Source organism: Perna viridis, chromosome 7 (assembly GCF_037379345.1).
Source record: "Perna viridis isolate PV_CMFRI_1.1 ecotype Kerala chromosome 7, ASM3737934v1, whole genome shotgun sequence".
Taxonomy (NCBI): Eukaryota; Metazoa; Mollusca; class Bivalvia; order Mytilida; family Mytilidae; genus Perna; species Perna viridis.
The window spans coordinates 9,212,366-9,225,113 of NC_142451.1; the positions used below are offsets into that span (position 1 = coordinate 9,212,366).

The 12,748-nt window shown below is 32.8% G+C and overlaps 1 protein-coding gene across 1 annotated transcript; it reads left to right on the forward strand.

Annotated features, from left to right (window-relative positions):
- The first annotated feature begins 160 nt into the window (after positions 1–160).
- On the forward strand, positions 161–7,818 carry LOC148611226 (uncharacterized). Its single transcript, XM_088591534.1, has 3 exons — positions 161–3,131; positions 4,682–4,822; positions 7,540–7,818. Exons 1-3 carry the CDS (start codon positions 2,891–2,893, stop codon positions 7,701–7,703), a joined length of 546 nt encoding a protein of 181 aa, XP_088447660.1. The 5' UTR covers positions 161–2,890; the 3' UTR covers positions 7,704–7,818.
- The last annotated feature ends 4,930 nt before the right edge of the window (positions 7,819–12,748 follow it).

Genomic DNA, 12,748 nt, shown 5'->3' on the forward strand with positions numbered 1-12,748 from the left:
AATATTACTCTATGGGTGTGAGGGGGGGGGCAGGGAATAATTCCGCGATAGAGAGAGTTCACCTTAAATTTTGTAAACTTCTGCTAAATACAAAGAAATCGACGCCAGATTTCATGATTTATGGAGAGCTAGGGAGATACCCGCTTGATATTTGCATTAAACTAAGAGTTGTCAAATATTGGGCGAAACTTATTACAGGGAAGGAAAATAAACTACCTTTCATTTTATATAGACTTTGTCATAAGAATTTCGATAATAATTACATGTGGCTTAATTATGTGAAATCCATCTTGGATAATTGTGGTAAATCAAATGTGTGGAATAGCCAATATTTTACTAGTATATTCTGGCTAGTTAACTCATTAAAACTAACAATTATAGATCAATTTAAACAAAATTGGCAATCTGACATTCAAGAGTCGCCGAAAGCTCTAAATTATAGACTTTATAAAAATAGTTTTGAGTTTGAGAATTATTTAAAGATTTTAAGTGATAGAAATTGTATCACTCTTTTAGATTCCGAACCACAAACCATAAGCTGCCTATAGAATCTGGCAGTTGGCGCCACATTTCTAGAGAAAACAGAAAATGCAATATATGCAACTCTCAAGAAATTGGTGATGAATGTCACTATATTTTTTTAGGAGAGAAAACTTTATTTGAAATTAAAATTTTATTTTCGCCCGAACATTTTGAAATTCAACGAGTTAATGAACAGCAGAAATTTATCAGACCTTAATAATCTTTGCAAATTTATACGAGTGATTAACAATAAGATAGAATCTCCAGGGGAACCGCTGATATTGTTGTAATTATCATAATATGCTTTTTGAACACGTTTATGCTGGCTATTCCAACATTCTAAAATTTATAGGTAAAAATTATAAAATCCATGTAGGAATAGCCAGAACGGTTGTATAAACAAGGGATTAAGTTTGTGTATACTGTAAAAACAAAACTTTAATTGGAATTCTAAATGTGTTGGAGTTACCTGTCACATTTTTGCTGTATGTATGAAATTTTATTTGGGATCTGTAAAGGTTCATGTGAAAATTCTTATGAATTTTAGACTTGCAAGTGTTTAGGTGTCATTTAAAGTTTTCTTTTATAACAAATAAAAAAAATAAGATTTTTTTTTCACAATTTTATTAAATGTTCAATATTAATGGTGACAATAAGTCATTGATAATACACACTTTATAAGTACAAAATATTCAAGCACTGATAACATTGTAAATAAATGAAAAAGCAGTAAATAAAGTTAAAGTACACATGATTTGTTTAAAAGAATCATACAATAAATGCATAAATAAAACATACAAAGCACAACAGCTCAAGCACTAATCAAAAGTTCACAAGTCTACTTTAGATGCAAAAGATGAGAAGCAGCGTAAGCAAACGACTGATGTGAGTTCCTGGTTCTGTAGACGAATCTTTAGTGTTGTAAGTCTGGAGTCGATCTCTCGGTATTTGCGTTTTCTTGGGACACGTTTACCATCGGCTTGGTACTGGAGCAAGGTGCAGACATGGACGGCTTCTTCGTTTGTTTATTAATTAACTGAATTTAATTTTCAGTCTCTATCTTCTTTCCAATATTTCAACATTTTAAGTCTATATTTTATATGTTTATTACCATGAAAAAGTTATAAATTTGGCAAAAATAGCCCCACATTTCTCTAAAACACATTATAATTTTGCTAATAAAATGTTTAAATTCAATGTTGAATCCCAAATTTACCTGCAAAATTAATTGGGCAATAATTACTAAAACAACAAAACCTACTAAAACAACATCCATTGTTCTCTGCATGTAGGAATATCCAGAATATATATTTTTAAAATGTTGGAATAGCTAGAAGACACCTTTGAACACCATTGTTTTATATAATTTATCTCTGTGCAGTACATTCGTGTAATATTTTTGTATTATTATATTAACTGTTTTTGTTTCTCTGTACCTATCTGGTTTTAGAGAATAAAGTTTATATAATGTAGCCCCGTGTATGATTATCTTCAGGGTTTATTGGATTCTTTTGTACTTGTAACTTGTGTTAACATGGTATACAATATAGTCTAATTGAGAAACGTAACCTCACTAACATAAGGTCTATTTAATAGGATAACACGGATTGAATCGGGTGCTTTTGTCATAAACACCTCCCCCTATAACTTTGCTTTACCATCAAAAGTCTTTGATTTGACAAAATGGTAATTGGAGAAGAAAATTGAAGAAAATACGAACTAACTTCTCCTCTCCAAATCATATTATTTAAAATGATGTCGGGTACAATTTTGTTTGTTTAGGATAATGGGAAATGTAGTTGACAGGAAATTTTTAAAAGTTTTGAAAGTTCTAACTTTCAACACTTATTAATAAAGGGCATGGCTCTTATTAGTCCACCCAATTGGTGCACAATGGGGATGATAATACTTTATATTTCTACTTAGATTTACATAGAAATATTTGAATAATTGTTTTCCCAATTTGAATTGCGGGATAGAAATTTTGCCAAAATTAGAGTCTACATGTCTAATCTGTGCAGGCTTGTCATAGTCTTGCATCTACTCCTAGTCTTATGAAGTACCTTCAATATTATGTACATTTTCTGAGTACACGTTACATGAAACATTTCATAATATATAATGTGGGTGAGTAAAATGTGAAGAAAGTTATGAAAATTTCACATTAATGCAAAATACCAAGTGGAACTCTGAAATAGCATTATCTTCTGTCATTTGAGTTTTATCCAAAGGTAACAGGACGTTTTTGGTACTTACTTGCCAAGAATATAAATATGTTATGTTGCATGATCAATATTGTCGCCATTTTGCTTTGAAGCAGAGTGGTACCAGCATTCCACTAGCAAGGTTCTTGTGATAGTAGTGAACAATGGGTTTCTTCTTTGATGAAGGTTGTTGTTCATTTTGTACTACAACAGTACGAAAATGGATGAGCTTCAGTTTTCTACTCCTCGGTTTTATCCTGTTTATCGTCGGTTTTTCGACAGAATACTGGTCCTATATTGAAGATATCTCTGGGGATGAGAGTTTTTACGGACTGTGGAGGAGTTGTACCACTTCGGCTGGGGTAATACTTTGTTCTGATTTTATTGGAACAGGGTTTGCTGAAGGTAAGATTACATTTTATAAAACAGGGTCAGAATGCAAGGTAGCAACCCCACCCCGCAAATTACATCATTTCTATGTATTATATATATATATAATATGTCGAAATTATATTATACACTAACACACGAAACCCCTAAAACACTGAGACATTATTCCGTGTATTATCCGTGGGAAACCATTAATGTAGTTTCTTTGATATACTTTAGTAGAAACTTATCGATGCTCGATTTGGCTAAGTCGATATTTTCAGTTTTGAATACTCCTTGTGTACCTTTTCTTTTTGAATCTTGAACGTCTTTGGTATATTTGGTTCTAATGCTGTTGATACAGCATAAGGAAATTTGTAATATTTATATTATTGGGTTTTTCTTTTTTAATTTACTACATTTGTACATTACCGCTGACACTCGTGTAGAAAAAAAACAGTACATGTATTAAATTTTTTTATCAAATCGATGAAAATTGTTTAGAAAAAAAAATTAATGAGTGCTTAAAACATTCTAATGCAAAGGTATTCTGGATTAAGATATGGATACGAGGTTTATACCAAACCTACAAATATAAGTCTGATATTTTATGGTTATTCAATCCACCAAATAGAAAAAATATAAGTCTCAAGTCTATTTAAACATATACAATTGAGGATGTAATTCTTCCTTGATATATATAATAATTCATGACAAACTTGATATTTCTTTATAATTATTATGAGGAGAAATAAACTAAATTAAAATATCCCAAGTCATATTTTTACTTTGTATACTGATGAAATGTCACGGTTCATAGTTACGGTACTCCTATGTCACGGAAACGAAAATCTCTGTTTTGCATCTGGTACAAATGCATATTTAAAGAGCAAATTGTTAATTTATGTCTATTGTTTGTTTGTCTTTTGTTTGTTTTGTTTTTGTTTTGTTTTTTGTTTTGTTTTGTTTTGTTTTGTTTTGTTTTGCTTTGTTTATGTTTTGTTTTGTTTTTTGTTTTGTTTTGTTTTGTTTTGTTTTGTTTTGTTTTGTTTTTTGGGTTTTTTTGTGGGGATCGTTTTTAGATGTGTTGGATTTCAGTGTTTTGTTTCGCATTTGTGATTTGACGACTCGTGATTGGATAAAAAACCGAAATAGCAATATGCAAATAAAGATGATACATAGAAATTCCCCTGCCATTGATGAAAATATTTGAATGAACAATATGCAAAAGACCATAGAAGGAAAATCCATCCACCAATGAAAACAAAAGTTGCACAATCAGTAGATATAATTTGACAATGACGTTGAGACTATGATAGTTCATTCAATGAAACGACGTACTCTAAGTGTGCACTTTCAAACTGTCGCGGTATTATTTGACCTGGACGCCAAGACAAAAATAGATTTCACCCAATAACTACCGAATAATTAAAAAAAAAGCTTGGAAGAAATATAGTTCGATAGACTGTGTAGTTAACCATAGAGGCCATCTGGGAGCTTAGTTTGGAATTATATCCAAAACTTAATAGTTTCACCGATACTCAAATTCAGATATATTTCAAATAGCATTTATTACTCATTTACAGGTTGGTTGAAGGTGGTGCAAGCCTTTGAGACTGTTGCTCTAGTTTTCCTCTTTGCAGGATTTGTGACCATGCTTGTTTACAATTTCGCTCAGAGTAATAAAGTGACTCGCTATCTGACTATTAGCTTAATATTATGTGCCGGTAAGTAGTGTATTTCAAATCATCTAAAATCGAGTCTTGAGTTTCTATGTATGCATAGCACTAACACATGTGAGTTACATCGTGTATCTCGTGGGTTCAGACAGGACGAATTGGCAAGACCTAGAATGGCTTTGTCCTGGAAAGTTTTACAAACGAATTCTCATCAGAATACATATCTTCAGATTTAATTTTCAACGCTCTTGTTTATGATCGTAATAAACCTTTTACTTTCGTGAATATTTATTTATGTTCATTGTTAAATAAACATGCCACTTTTCAAATTAGAAAAAAAAACATGAAAGCAATTAGCTTGATACAGTCGTATAAAAGATCATCAAATCTTTACAGCTGGAGTAGTCATTTAATGACACCAATTTGTTTTGCAAAGCTGGGAGAGGGTGGTCCGGAGCGGCATGAGTGCATCCCTGAATCCGCTACTGAAATATTTCACATTCTCCTAAGGCATCGTTATTAACAAATATCGTACAGTATGGCAAAGATGTCATACATTGTATGTGACAGAATCCTCCAGGTTATTTATGATATTACAACGTACAACGTACAAAAAGGATCACAATAGGTGTTGTTGTCATATAGCGACACATTCCTCTAAGGCATCGTTGTTTTAATGATAAATAAAATAATAAAATAATAATAGGAAATAAAAAGCTTATATATATAATTTGACAGTTCTAACATCGTTGGGGATTTTTTAGACCTTTCTATACGTTTAAATATCTTCCCTGTATCAATTTGATCCAACGGAGCAGTGTAGCGAATAGAGTCATTACACTCTGAGACCTTGTATAATATTGATTTGTTGTAACATGCATCATTAATTTGATCCTCTATCCTACATAATAACATCTAAATGAACTGTCCCCGTACTACCATACATCGCGTACTAAGTTACAGCCCTAGATTAATCCTACGAGGAGGAATGACCTGGCCAGCGAAAGCTATATTTTCATATAGCCTAGCTGGCCGAGTGGTCTAGGGCGCTGGACTTTGTGCAGGCGGTGTTGCCATAGATGTCACAGCGGTACGAGGGAACGACCAAAAATTTGCATAGCAAATTCGACAGTTCTAACATTGTTGGGAATTTTTCAGACCTTTTAGTATTATATAGTCCCTGATATAATGAAAGCTATATTTTATATAGCCTAGTTGGTCGAGTGGTCTAGAGCGTTAGACTTAACGCAGGCGGTGTTTCCATAGATGTCAGGGAAGAGAAGGGTTTCGAATCCCGCTGAGGGAGCGACCGAATTGCCATCGATTCTAGAGATGGGGTGTAGCTTAGACTTGATTTTGTATATTCATGCATACTTGTATTATCATTCTATGTTGATCCTCGTTATGCATGCTATGTATCTATATAGTAATGCACTAGCAAGTAAGATGGTGGCCTAAGAGTTGCCACATTCTGTTATAATTCTTATATATATAATATACTGGGTGTGGCTGTATTTGTATAATGCTGCAGGTCCTAGGCTGTCTTACCCGATAGCATCAAAGGTTGTCATGTTCAGTTATATCATGTGCTAATGTTCGCGCTCTAGATTTACTTACGAGGAAGAATCACTCGATTAACGAAAGATATTTTTATATAGCCTAGTTGGCCGAGTGGTCTAGAGCATTGGACTTAATGCAGGCGGTATTGCCATAGATGTCGGAGAAGAGAATGGGTTCGGATCCCGCTGAGGGAGCAACCAAATTTGCATTGAAACCTTGATCGATTCTACGATTAGGGTGTACTTAGAAAAAGTATCATCGTCATCGATACAGCACTAATCGCACTATTAAATACTGTAACAAGCAAAGGAAATAAGACAGACACTTTTATCAACCACAACAGTCTTCATTATAATAACTAAGATTTATACAATTTCAATCTATTTTCTTATTATCTGGCATTTATTGGCTCGTTTGTACCTCTTTTTGGCAGATGTTCACACAATCATATCTCTTCTTATAAAGAACAAGTTGTTAAGTTACTATTTTTAAGTGCATCAAAATTATTCGATTTCCGCTTCCGATTTGAGAGTGATAATATTCCTCTAAGGAATTATGAGGCATTGCGGCTCGTTTCTAGAGCTATTTTGTGTCTGTAAAAGCATACCCACGTGAAGAGTAACACAATAAGACGTATGACATTAAGCATACTACATCAACAATTAAAATGAGGATCAAAATGTCGAACCAAACAATTCATTTTTAAAGGGAGTCTTCTAACATTTAAAAAGTCAAGTCCAAAATTCAGCGTAAGCTTATTGATGGATGAGCGATTGGTCCAATGATATATGATACAAAACGCATGCGTAAAAATGAGTAGTCAGGAACAAACAAAGGTCAAACGTGTCTTCCTTTGCCTGTGATTACAGTGATAATTATAACTATAGGAAAACCTGGATATGCTAAATATTAATAGGATAATTAATTGGAAGGAGTGAATAATCTAAATATGATCACGAGTGCGGAACTTGTTTGAGTTGCATTGACCCATGTGATTTGTTAAATCTTTATGATTTCTATAATATTTTAGATATACATAGAAAATAGGCAATACACAGTGATCAATAGAATCAGTCCACTTATAATTGTGGCCTATATAAATTTTCATCGACTAATGAACCATGACGTGTTGAGCCGATTATCCAATGAGATTAACATATTTTAATGATATACACAGTAAATGTATTTTTTTTTTTATTTAACAGCGATCTTCATAGTTGTTGGCCTGGTAGTTTTTGGAGTAGAGGCTGACAAAGAGACCATCGACAGTTTAGGATTCTCTTTCTACTTTGTCATCGTCTCTGCTTTCTTTGTTCTCGTCGGATTGGGTTTCTTCATGCTCATCGAAGTTGATTATGATTTTGATTAGAGCGACACGGTGACGAACAATTATGAAGGAACTTGGCCCTGGCAGTTCTGTTGTCGTATTTCGAGGAAACCAAAATACTAAACCTACAAAACCAATAAACAATAAAATATTCTAATTAATTTGGTTTGAATTAATAACATTTCAATTAAAACTAGTTGACCTCTAACCTCTTATCAGTATCCGAATAAACCAGTCGTTTTCTTCCGATATTCAAGTTGTCTACAAATGTTACTAGACGCATCATAAGCCATTTGATGCTAAGCTAGGATGGACACCTCCATGACATTACAAATACTCATCACTTCTAGAAAGGAAAATATGAAGAGGGGTGCTGAGTACCAATCGAAACACATTTCATCCAGAGGCGGATCCTAATTATTTACAAAAAGGGGCAGTGATTTCGATAAAGAAAGGGTTCCTAGCTACTTTAGTGTATTGTGGCCAAATATGCAATCTAGAAATTACGGAACCAATACACAGCACATAAATCAAATGCAATGATTAATTTGATTCAGTAATTAATAACATAGTAGTATCCATGCATCATTATTTCATCATAAGCCTCGGCCAAAATCATAGCCATAACAAAAACACATGGAAATCAAATAATAACAGTATCAAAGCATGTTCTTCTTAGGCCAAAGTGGTTACTAATAACTTTATATACAAAAGGATGCATGACCAAACCCCCGAAACCATCCTTATGTGTCCGTCACTGTTTCTTGCATTTCAAAACAGTAGCATTGTAAACATGGAACCTTTCTTTGCATTAGATCGTTATGTCAAAAGGTCATGTTCTATTAGTTGTGGCCAAAGGAGGCATTCTTATCCCGCATCCCTCTGAATAAAAACGGAATTACTGAATGCAACAAATTGTGCATTGATTTTAGTACGATTATCGCCTCGTGACATCGAGATGACAAATAAAAAGATTAGACGGTGGCATAGTAAGTGTAATATATATAGGTGTCTATGCGATGATTTGAGCTGTATCTTATCAACTGTGAATTAGTTGTAGCTAGATCAGAGGTACATGTTTCTAAGGGCAGGAATGACCCTGAGTTCTAAATCAAAATTTAGAAAGGGAAAATGCCAACTAGTCGTTTGTAGTTCAATTATGCGGAGTGGCGGAGAGTTTTGTGTTAATTCATCTAAGTGTTCCATGTAAACCGAAATCACTCATGCCCTTAGAAATATGATAATATACAACACAAACTTGCGCACTTCTACGAAGCCACGTGAACTTTTGTGTGAGTTTTTGATAATGAATTGATTGTCATTCGTAGTCAGAATAGTGAGTTGAAATAAATAAAACAATGTTAACAATTTACAACAAGAAGTTCGTGTTTATATACGTTTGAAGTCGACCCCGGTTCTTTTCATAAAAGTACGTGGCTGCTTATATGAACCAATATACAGCTCTAATAATTGTACATTTAGCGATGGGTAAGATTTGAGCTTGTAGGGTACGAGATTGAATGGGTAAGATTTGAGCTTGTAGGGTACGAGGTTGACTAGATAATAATAATAAAAAAAATCTGCACCAACTTAAGTATGAAGTTTTACATATTTGATAGATTTATCTGGACACTTCATTTTTGTGATTATTTTTAGTCCGTAATGGTCTGTAATAGTTTCGGAATGCAAGTCATCTGTGATCGCTTGTGAAATTTTGTGAATGTTATTTGCAATTAAATATGTTATTTCCGTAATGAGTACACTTCAAAACAATTTTTTTGCACTCTTACCTACAAACAGTTTGGAAAAAAACATATACAACTGAACCATGATACATTAGCCAAGTGTATACATGCTTTGCATCAGTCTGAAAGTTTTTTTTAATCGAGTTCTTGTTTTCGAGTAGATTCACGATCTGTAAAAGTTAACGTATTACAAAACGGTTTGATCTTTATTTGCATACAATGTACATATAAATACCTAAACGCATCGAAGTTGTTCTCGAACTATCAAACTATCAAATACCGTAACCAATAAATTGACCGTACAAGAAGTGCTACTTCTACTAGTGTTAAATCCAAAACATCAGTTACTGATCAATCATAGGATGACCGGCGTTTATATGGGCGGAGATAGATCAAAAAAGACATAGCGAAACAAACAAACAGACGTCAATGCAAAATCAACTCTTAGTGGACAAAAATTATAATGAACGCCAGGTGGCACAGGAAGCCGATTGATTTACTTTCATGCTACGTCACACCTTTATGAGCACCATCCTACAAAAATATGAGTGGCAATGACGTGTTAATTTTGCATTGACGTCTGTTTGTTTTGCAACGGAAACTATTGATTTTAATTTTGACTGTGAATTTTTAATTCAGTGTTGTTTGTATTTAAAGTAATTGATCTTTTATTCCCATTTAAATATGTTTCTAAATTAAATTGTTTGTTTCGTTTTGATGCCTTTTTGCCTAATCTGTCGCCTATACGCTTTATAACAGATTTTATAATTGAGATATTACTACAAGAACATGACAGTAGTAAAACGATGACACCCAGATAAAATGGCAGCGTGAAGCTGCTTCTTAATTGGATATTTGTTTGATATTCATTCATTACATATATTCATTTGGCACTGGTTTTCTGTACTTCCGAAACTAATCATATACATGTATATTATATATACATCTAAAGTAGATAACAAGATGATCAGGAAATCTGCCTATTAGTAAAGAACCATTACAACATCCTTATTTTGTCCTAGCCGGTTTTATGAGCATTTCAAGGAATTGTCATAGTTGTCATTGTGCACCAACTGTTTTTATTTTTATCATTTTCATAAGCGTCAAGCTAAGTGGAATATTTTGTTCAGTTAACGCCGGCACACATGGCACATACAGAACATTTTCAGAATCTTTGGGTCCCTATAAATAATTCTATCACAATCATGAAAGCTGAAATATGTTTGAAACCTAAAAGTTTATCTGAACAGGGAGAAGAATGGACTTGGTGAATAGAACTGCTAGAAGATCTAATCTCAATAAGCCAGGCAATTTGTTATTGACTCAGATTAATGCAATTAATGCAAAGGATACCAGTTTGATGATTTTTATTAACCATTCAAGGAATGATGCTGCAGTTGCGCATCTGCTAGTTTATGCTTTTTATCTAAATGTAAATGGTTTCCTTAATCTTGACTAGGACCCAGCCGTCGACTAAAATAAGACAAATATTTAACATATGAAATTTAAGAAAAAAATTATGCATTTAACCTTCGTTAAGTTTTTAACGTCTGATTTGAAACACAAAGTTGAGAACACAATAAAACTTCAGGATCAAACGAAATTTCTGGATAATATATGTATGCACTGATCCCATGGGTACAAGTGACTGATTGCCGGAATTGAATTTCTTCGATTATAATACATGTATATCCATCAAAGCGCTGATGGCGTTGAACCTCGAAAGTCATGAGATATTCATAGGCATTTTAAAAAAACTTTATAATCCGCTGATGTTAATTTGTTCTCAACGGGATCAACGCTTCCACCATTACTAGAACCTCACATCCACACAATACTGATGATTCAAAATTTCAATTCAAATTTTGTTTTCTTTGAAACTTTATTACTTGATTAAACGCCTATTGCTACATATAAAATACATTATATTTCATGACGTTTTACAATTTAAGAAATATATATATATATATATATATATATAGTATAAATATGATACAATACAGTATGTACACAATATAATATACAAAATTTAAAACAGTGAAAAATAGTCTGCAAAATACAATGATTTAAGTTGACTTTTGAAAATATCCGAAGATTCACAATTTCTTAAGTTTAAAGGTAACTCATTCCATAGTTTTGGACCTACAGTGCTGAAACTTCTACCAGAAAATGTTTTCTTTCTATTAAAAGGAATTACAAAGTAACTTTCAGTGGAAACAGATGATCTCAAAATTCGTTTAGACTCTTTACGTGACAAAAGATCAGTCAAATATTGTGGTGCCTTACCCACTGAACAGTTGTACATGTATGTTAATATTTTAAAGCTTATTCGCGCTTTAATTGGCAGCCAGTGTAATTCAAACAACGCTTCTTTTGAACAGTCATATTTTCTATGCTTTAGTACAAGTTTGGCACACATATTTGAATTCGCTGGAGTTTAGATGGCTCGTTTTGAGCAATACCATACAAAATTACATTACAATAATCAAGATGTGATACTAACAAAGATAACACAAGAGTCTCAGTAGCTTCTTTACATAAATACTTCCGAATGCTTTTGATCTTAAAATAATTGAGCATAGCAGTTTTGCATTTCTTTTTTATATGTTCTTTAAACGTTAAAGACTCGTCTAGAAAAGCACCTGGGTACCTTATACAATAGTTTGATTTAATAATATCGTCACAAATATTGATTTCTGTGCTGGTACATTTTGCAAGCTGGGCATGGCTACCAAAGAGTATAAATTCAGTTTTTGCACTGTTCATTTTCAATTTATTGTTATTCATGCACTTGTTGATGGTAATGGCACAGTTATCGAGTTCATTAATGGTTTTGATTTTTTTCTTCAATTTAACAATAAATTGAAAAAAATGAAATGAAAACGTGGAATCCATATATGGATATCAAAGGCATTAATAAAATATAATTCAAACTTCTATATTTGTATTTTGAATTTTCATTTGACAATCAATCATGTAAAATATTACAATCGTATAGTGTAAAAATCGGGCAATGTTTTGATACGAAATAATCAATTTGATACATTTTAATATTCATCCGCAAGATCTCGTTCGCGTTGGAAGTACTTTTAAGGCGGTTATCAACCAGAAGTCCTTTTGATTCACATTAGATGGTTTTGTGACTCAGAAGTCACATGACGTCCGAGTAAAAATGACATTTGATCATAAAAGAACGTAACTACTTCATTTATATAATTATCTTTTCTCTTGTTTATAGTAAAACAAAATCAATTAAGTATAAATCTGCTCAATACACATCGAAAAAACCTACAAAACATCGTCTCTTAAAAGTACACATATATAAATAGAATTGTAACATGT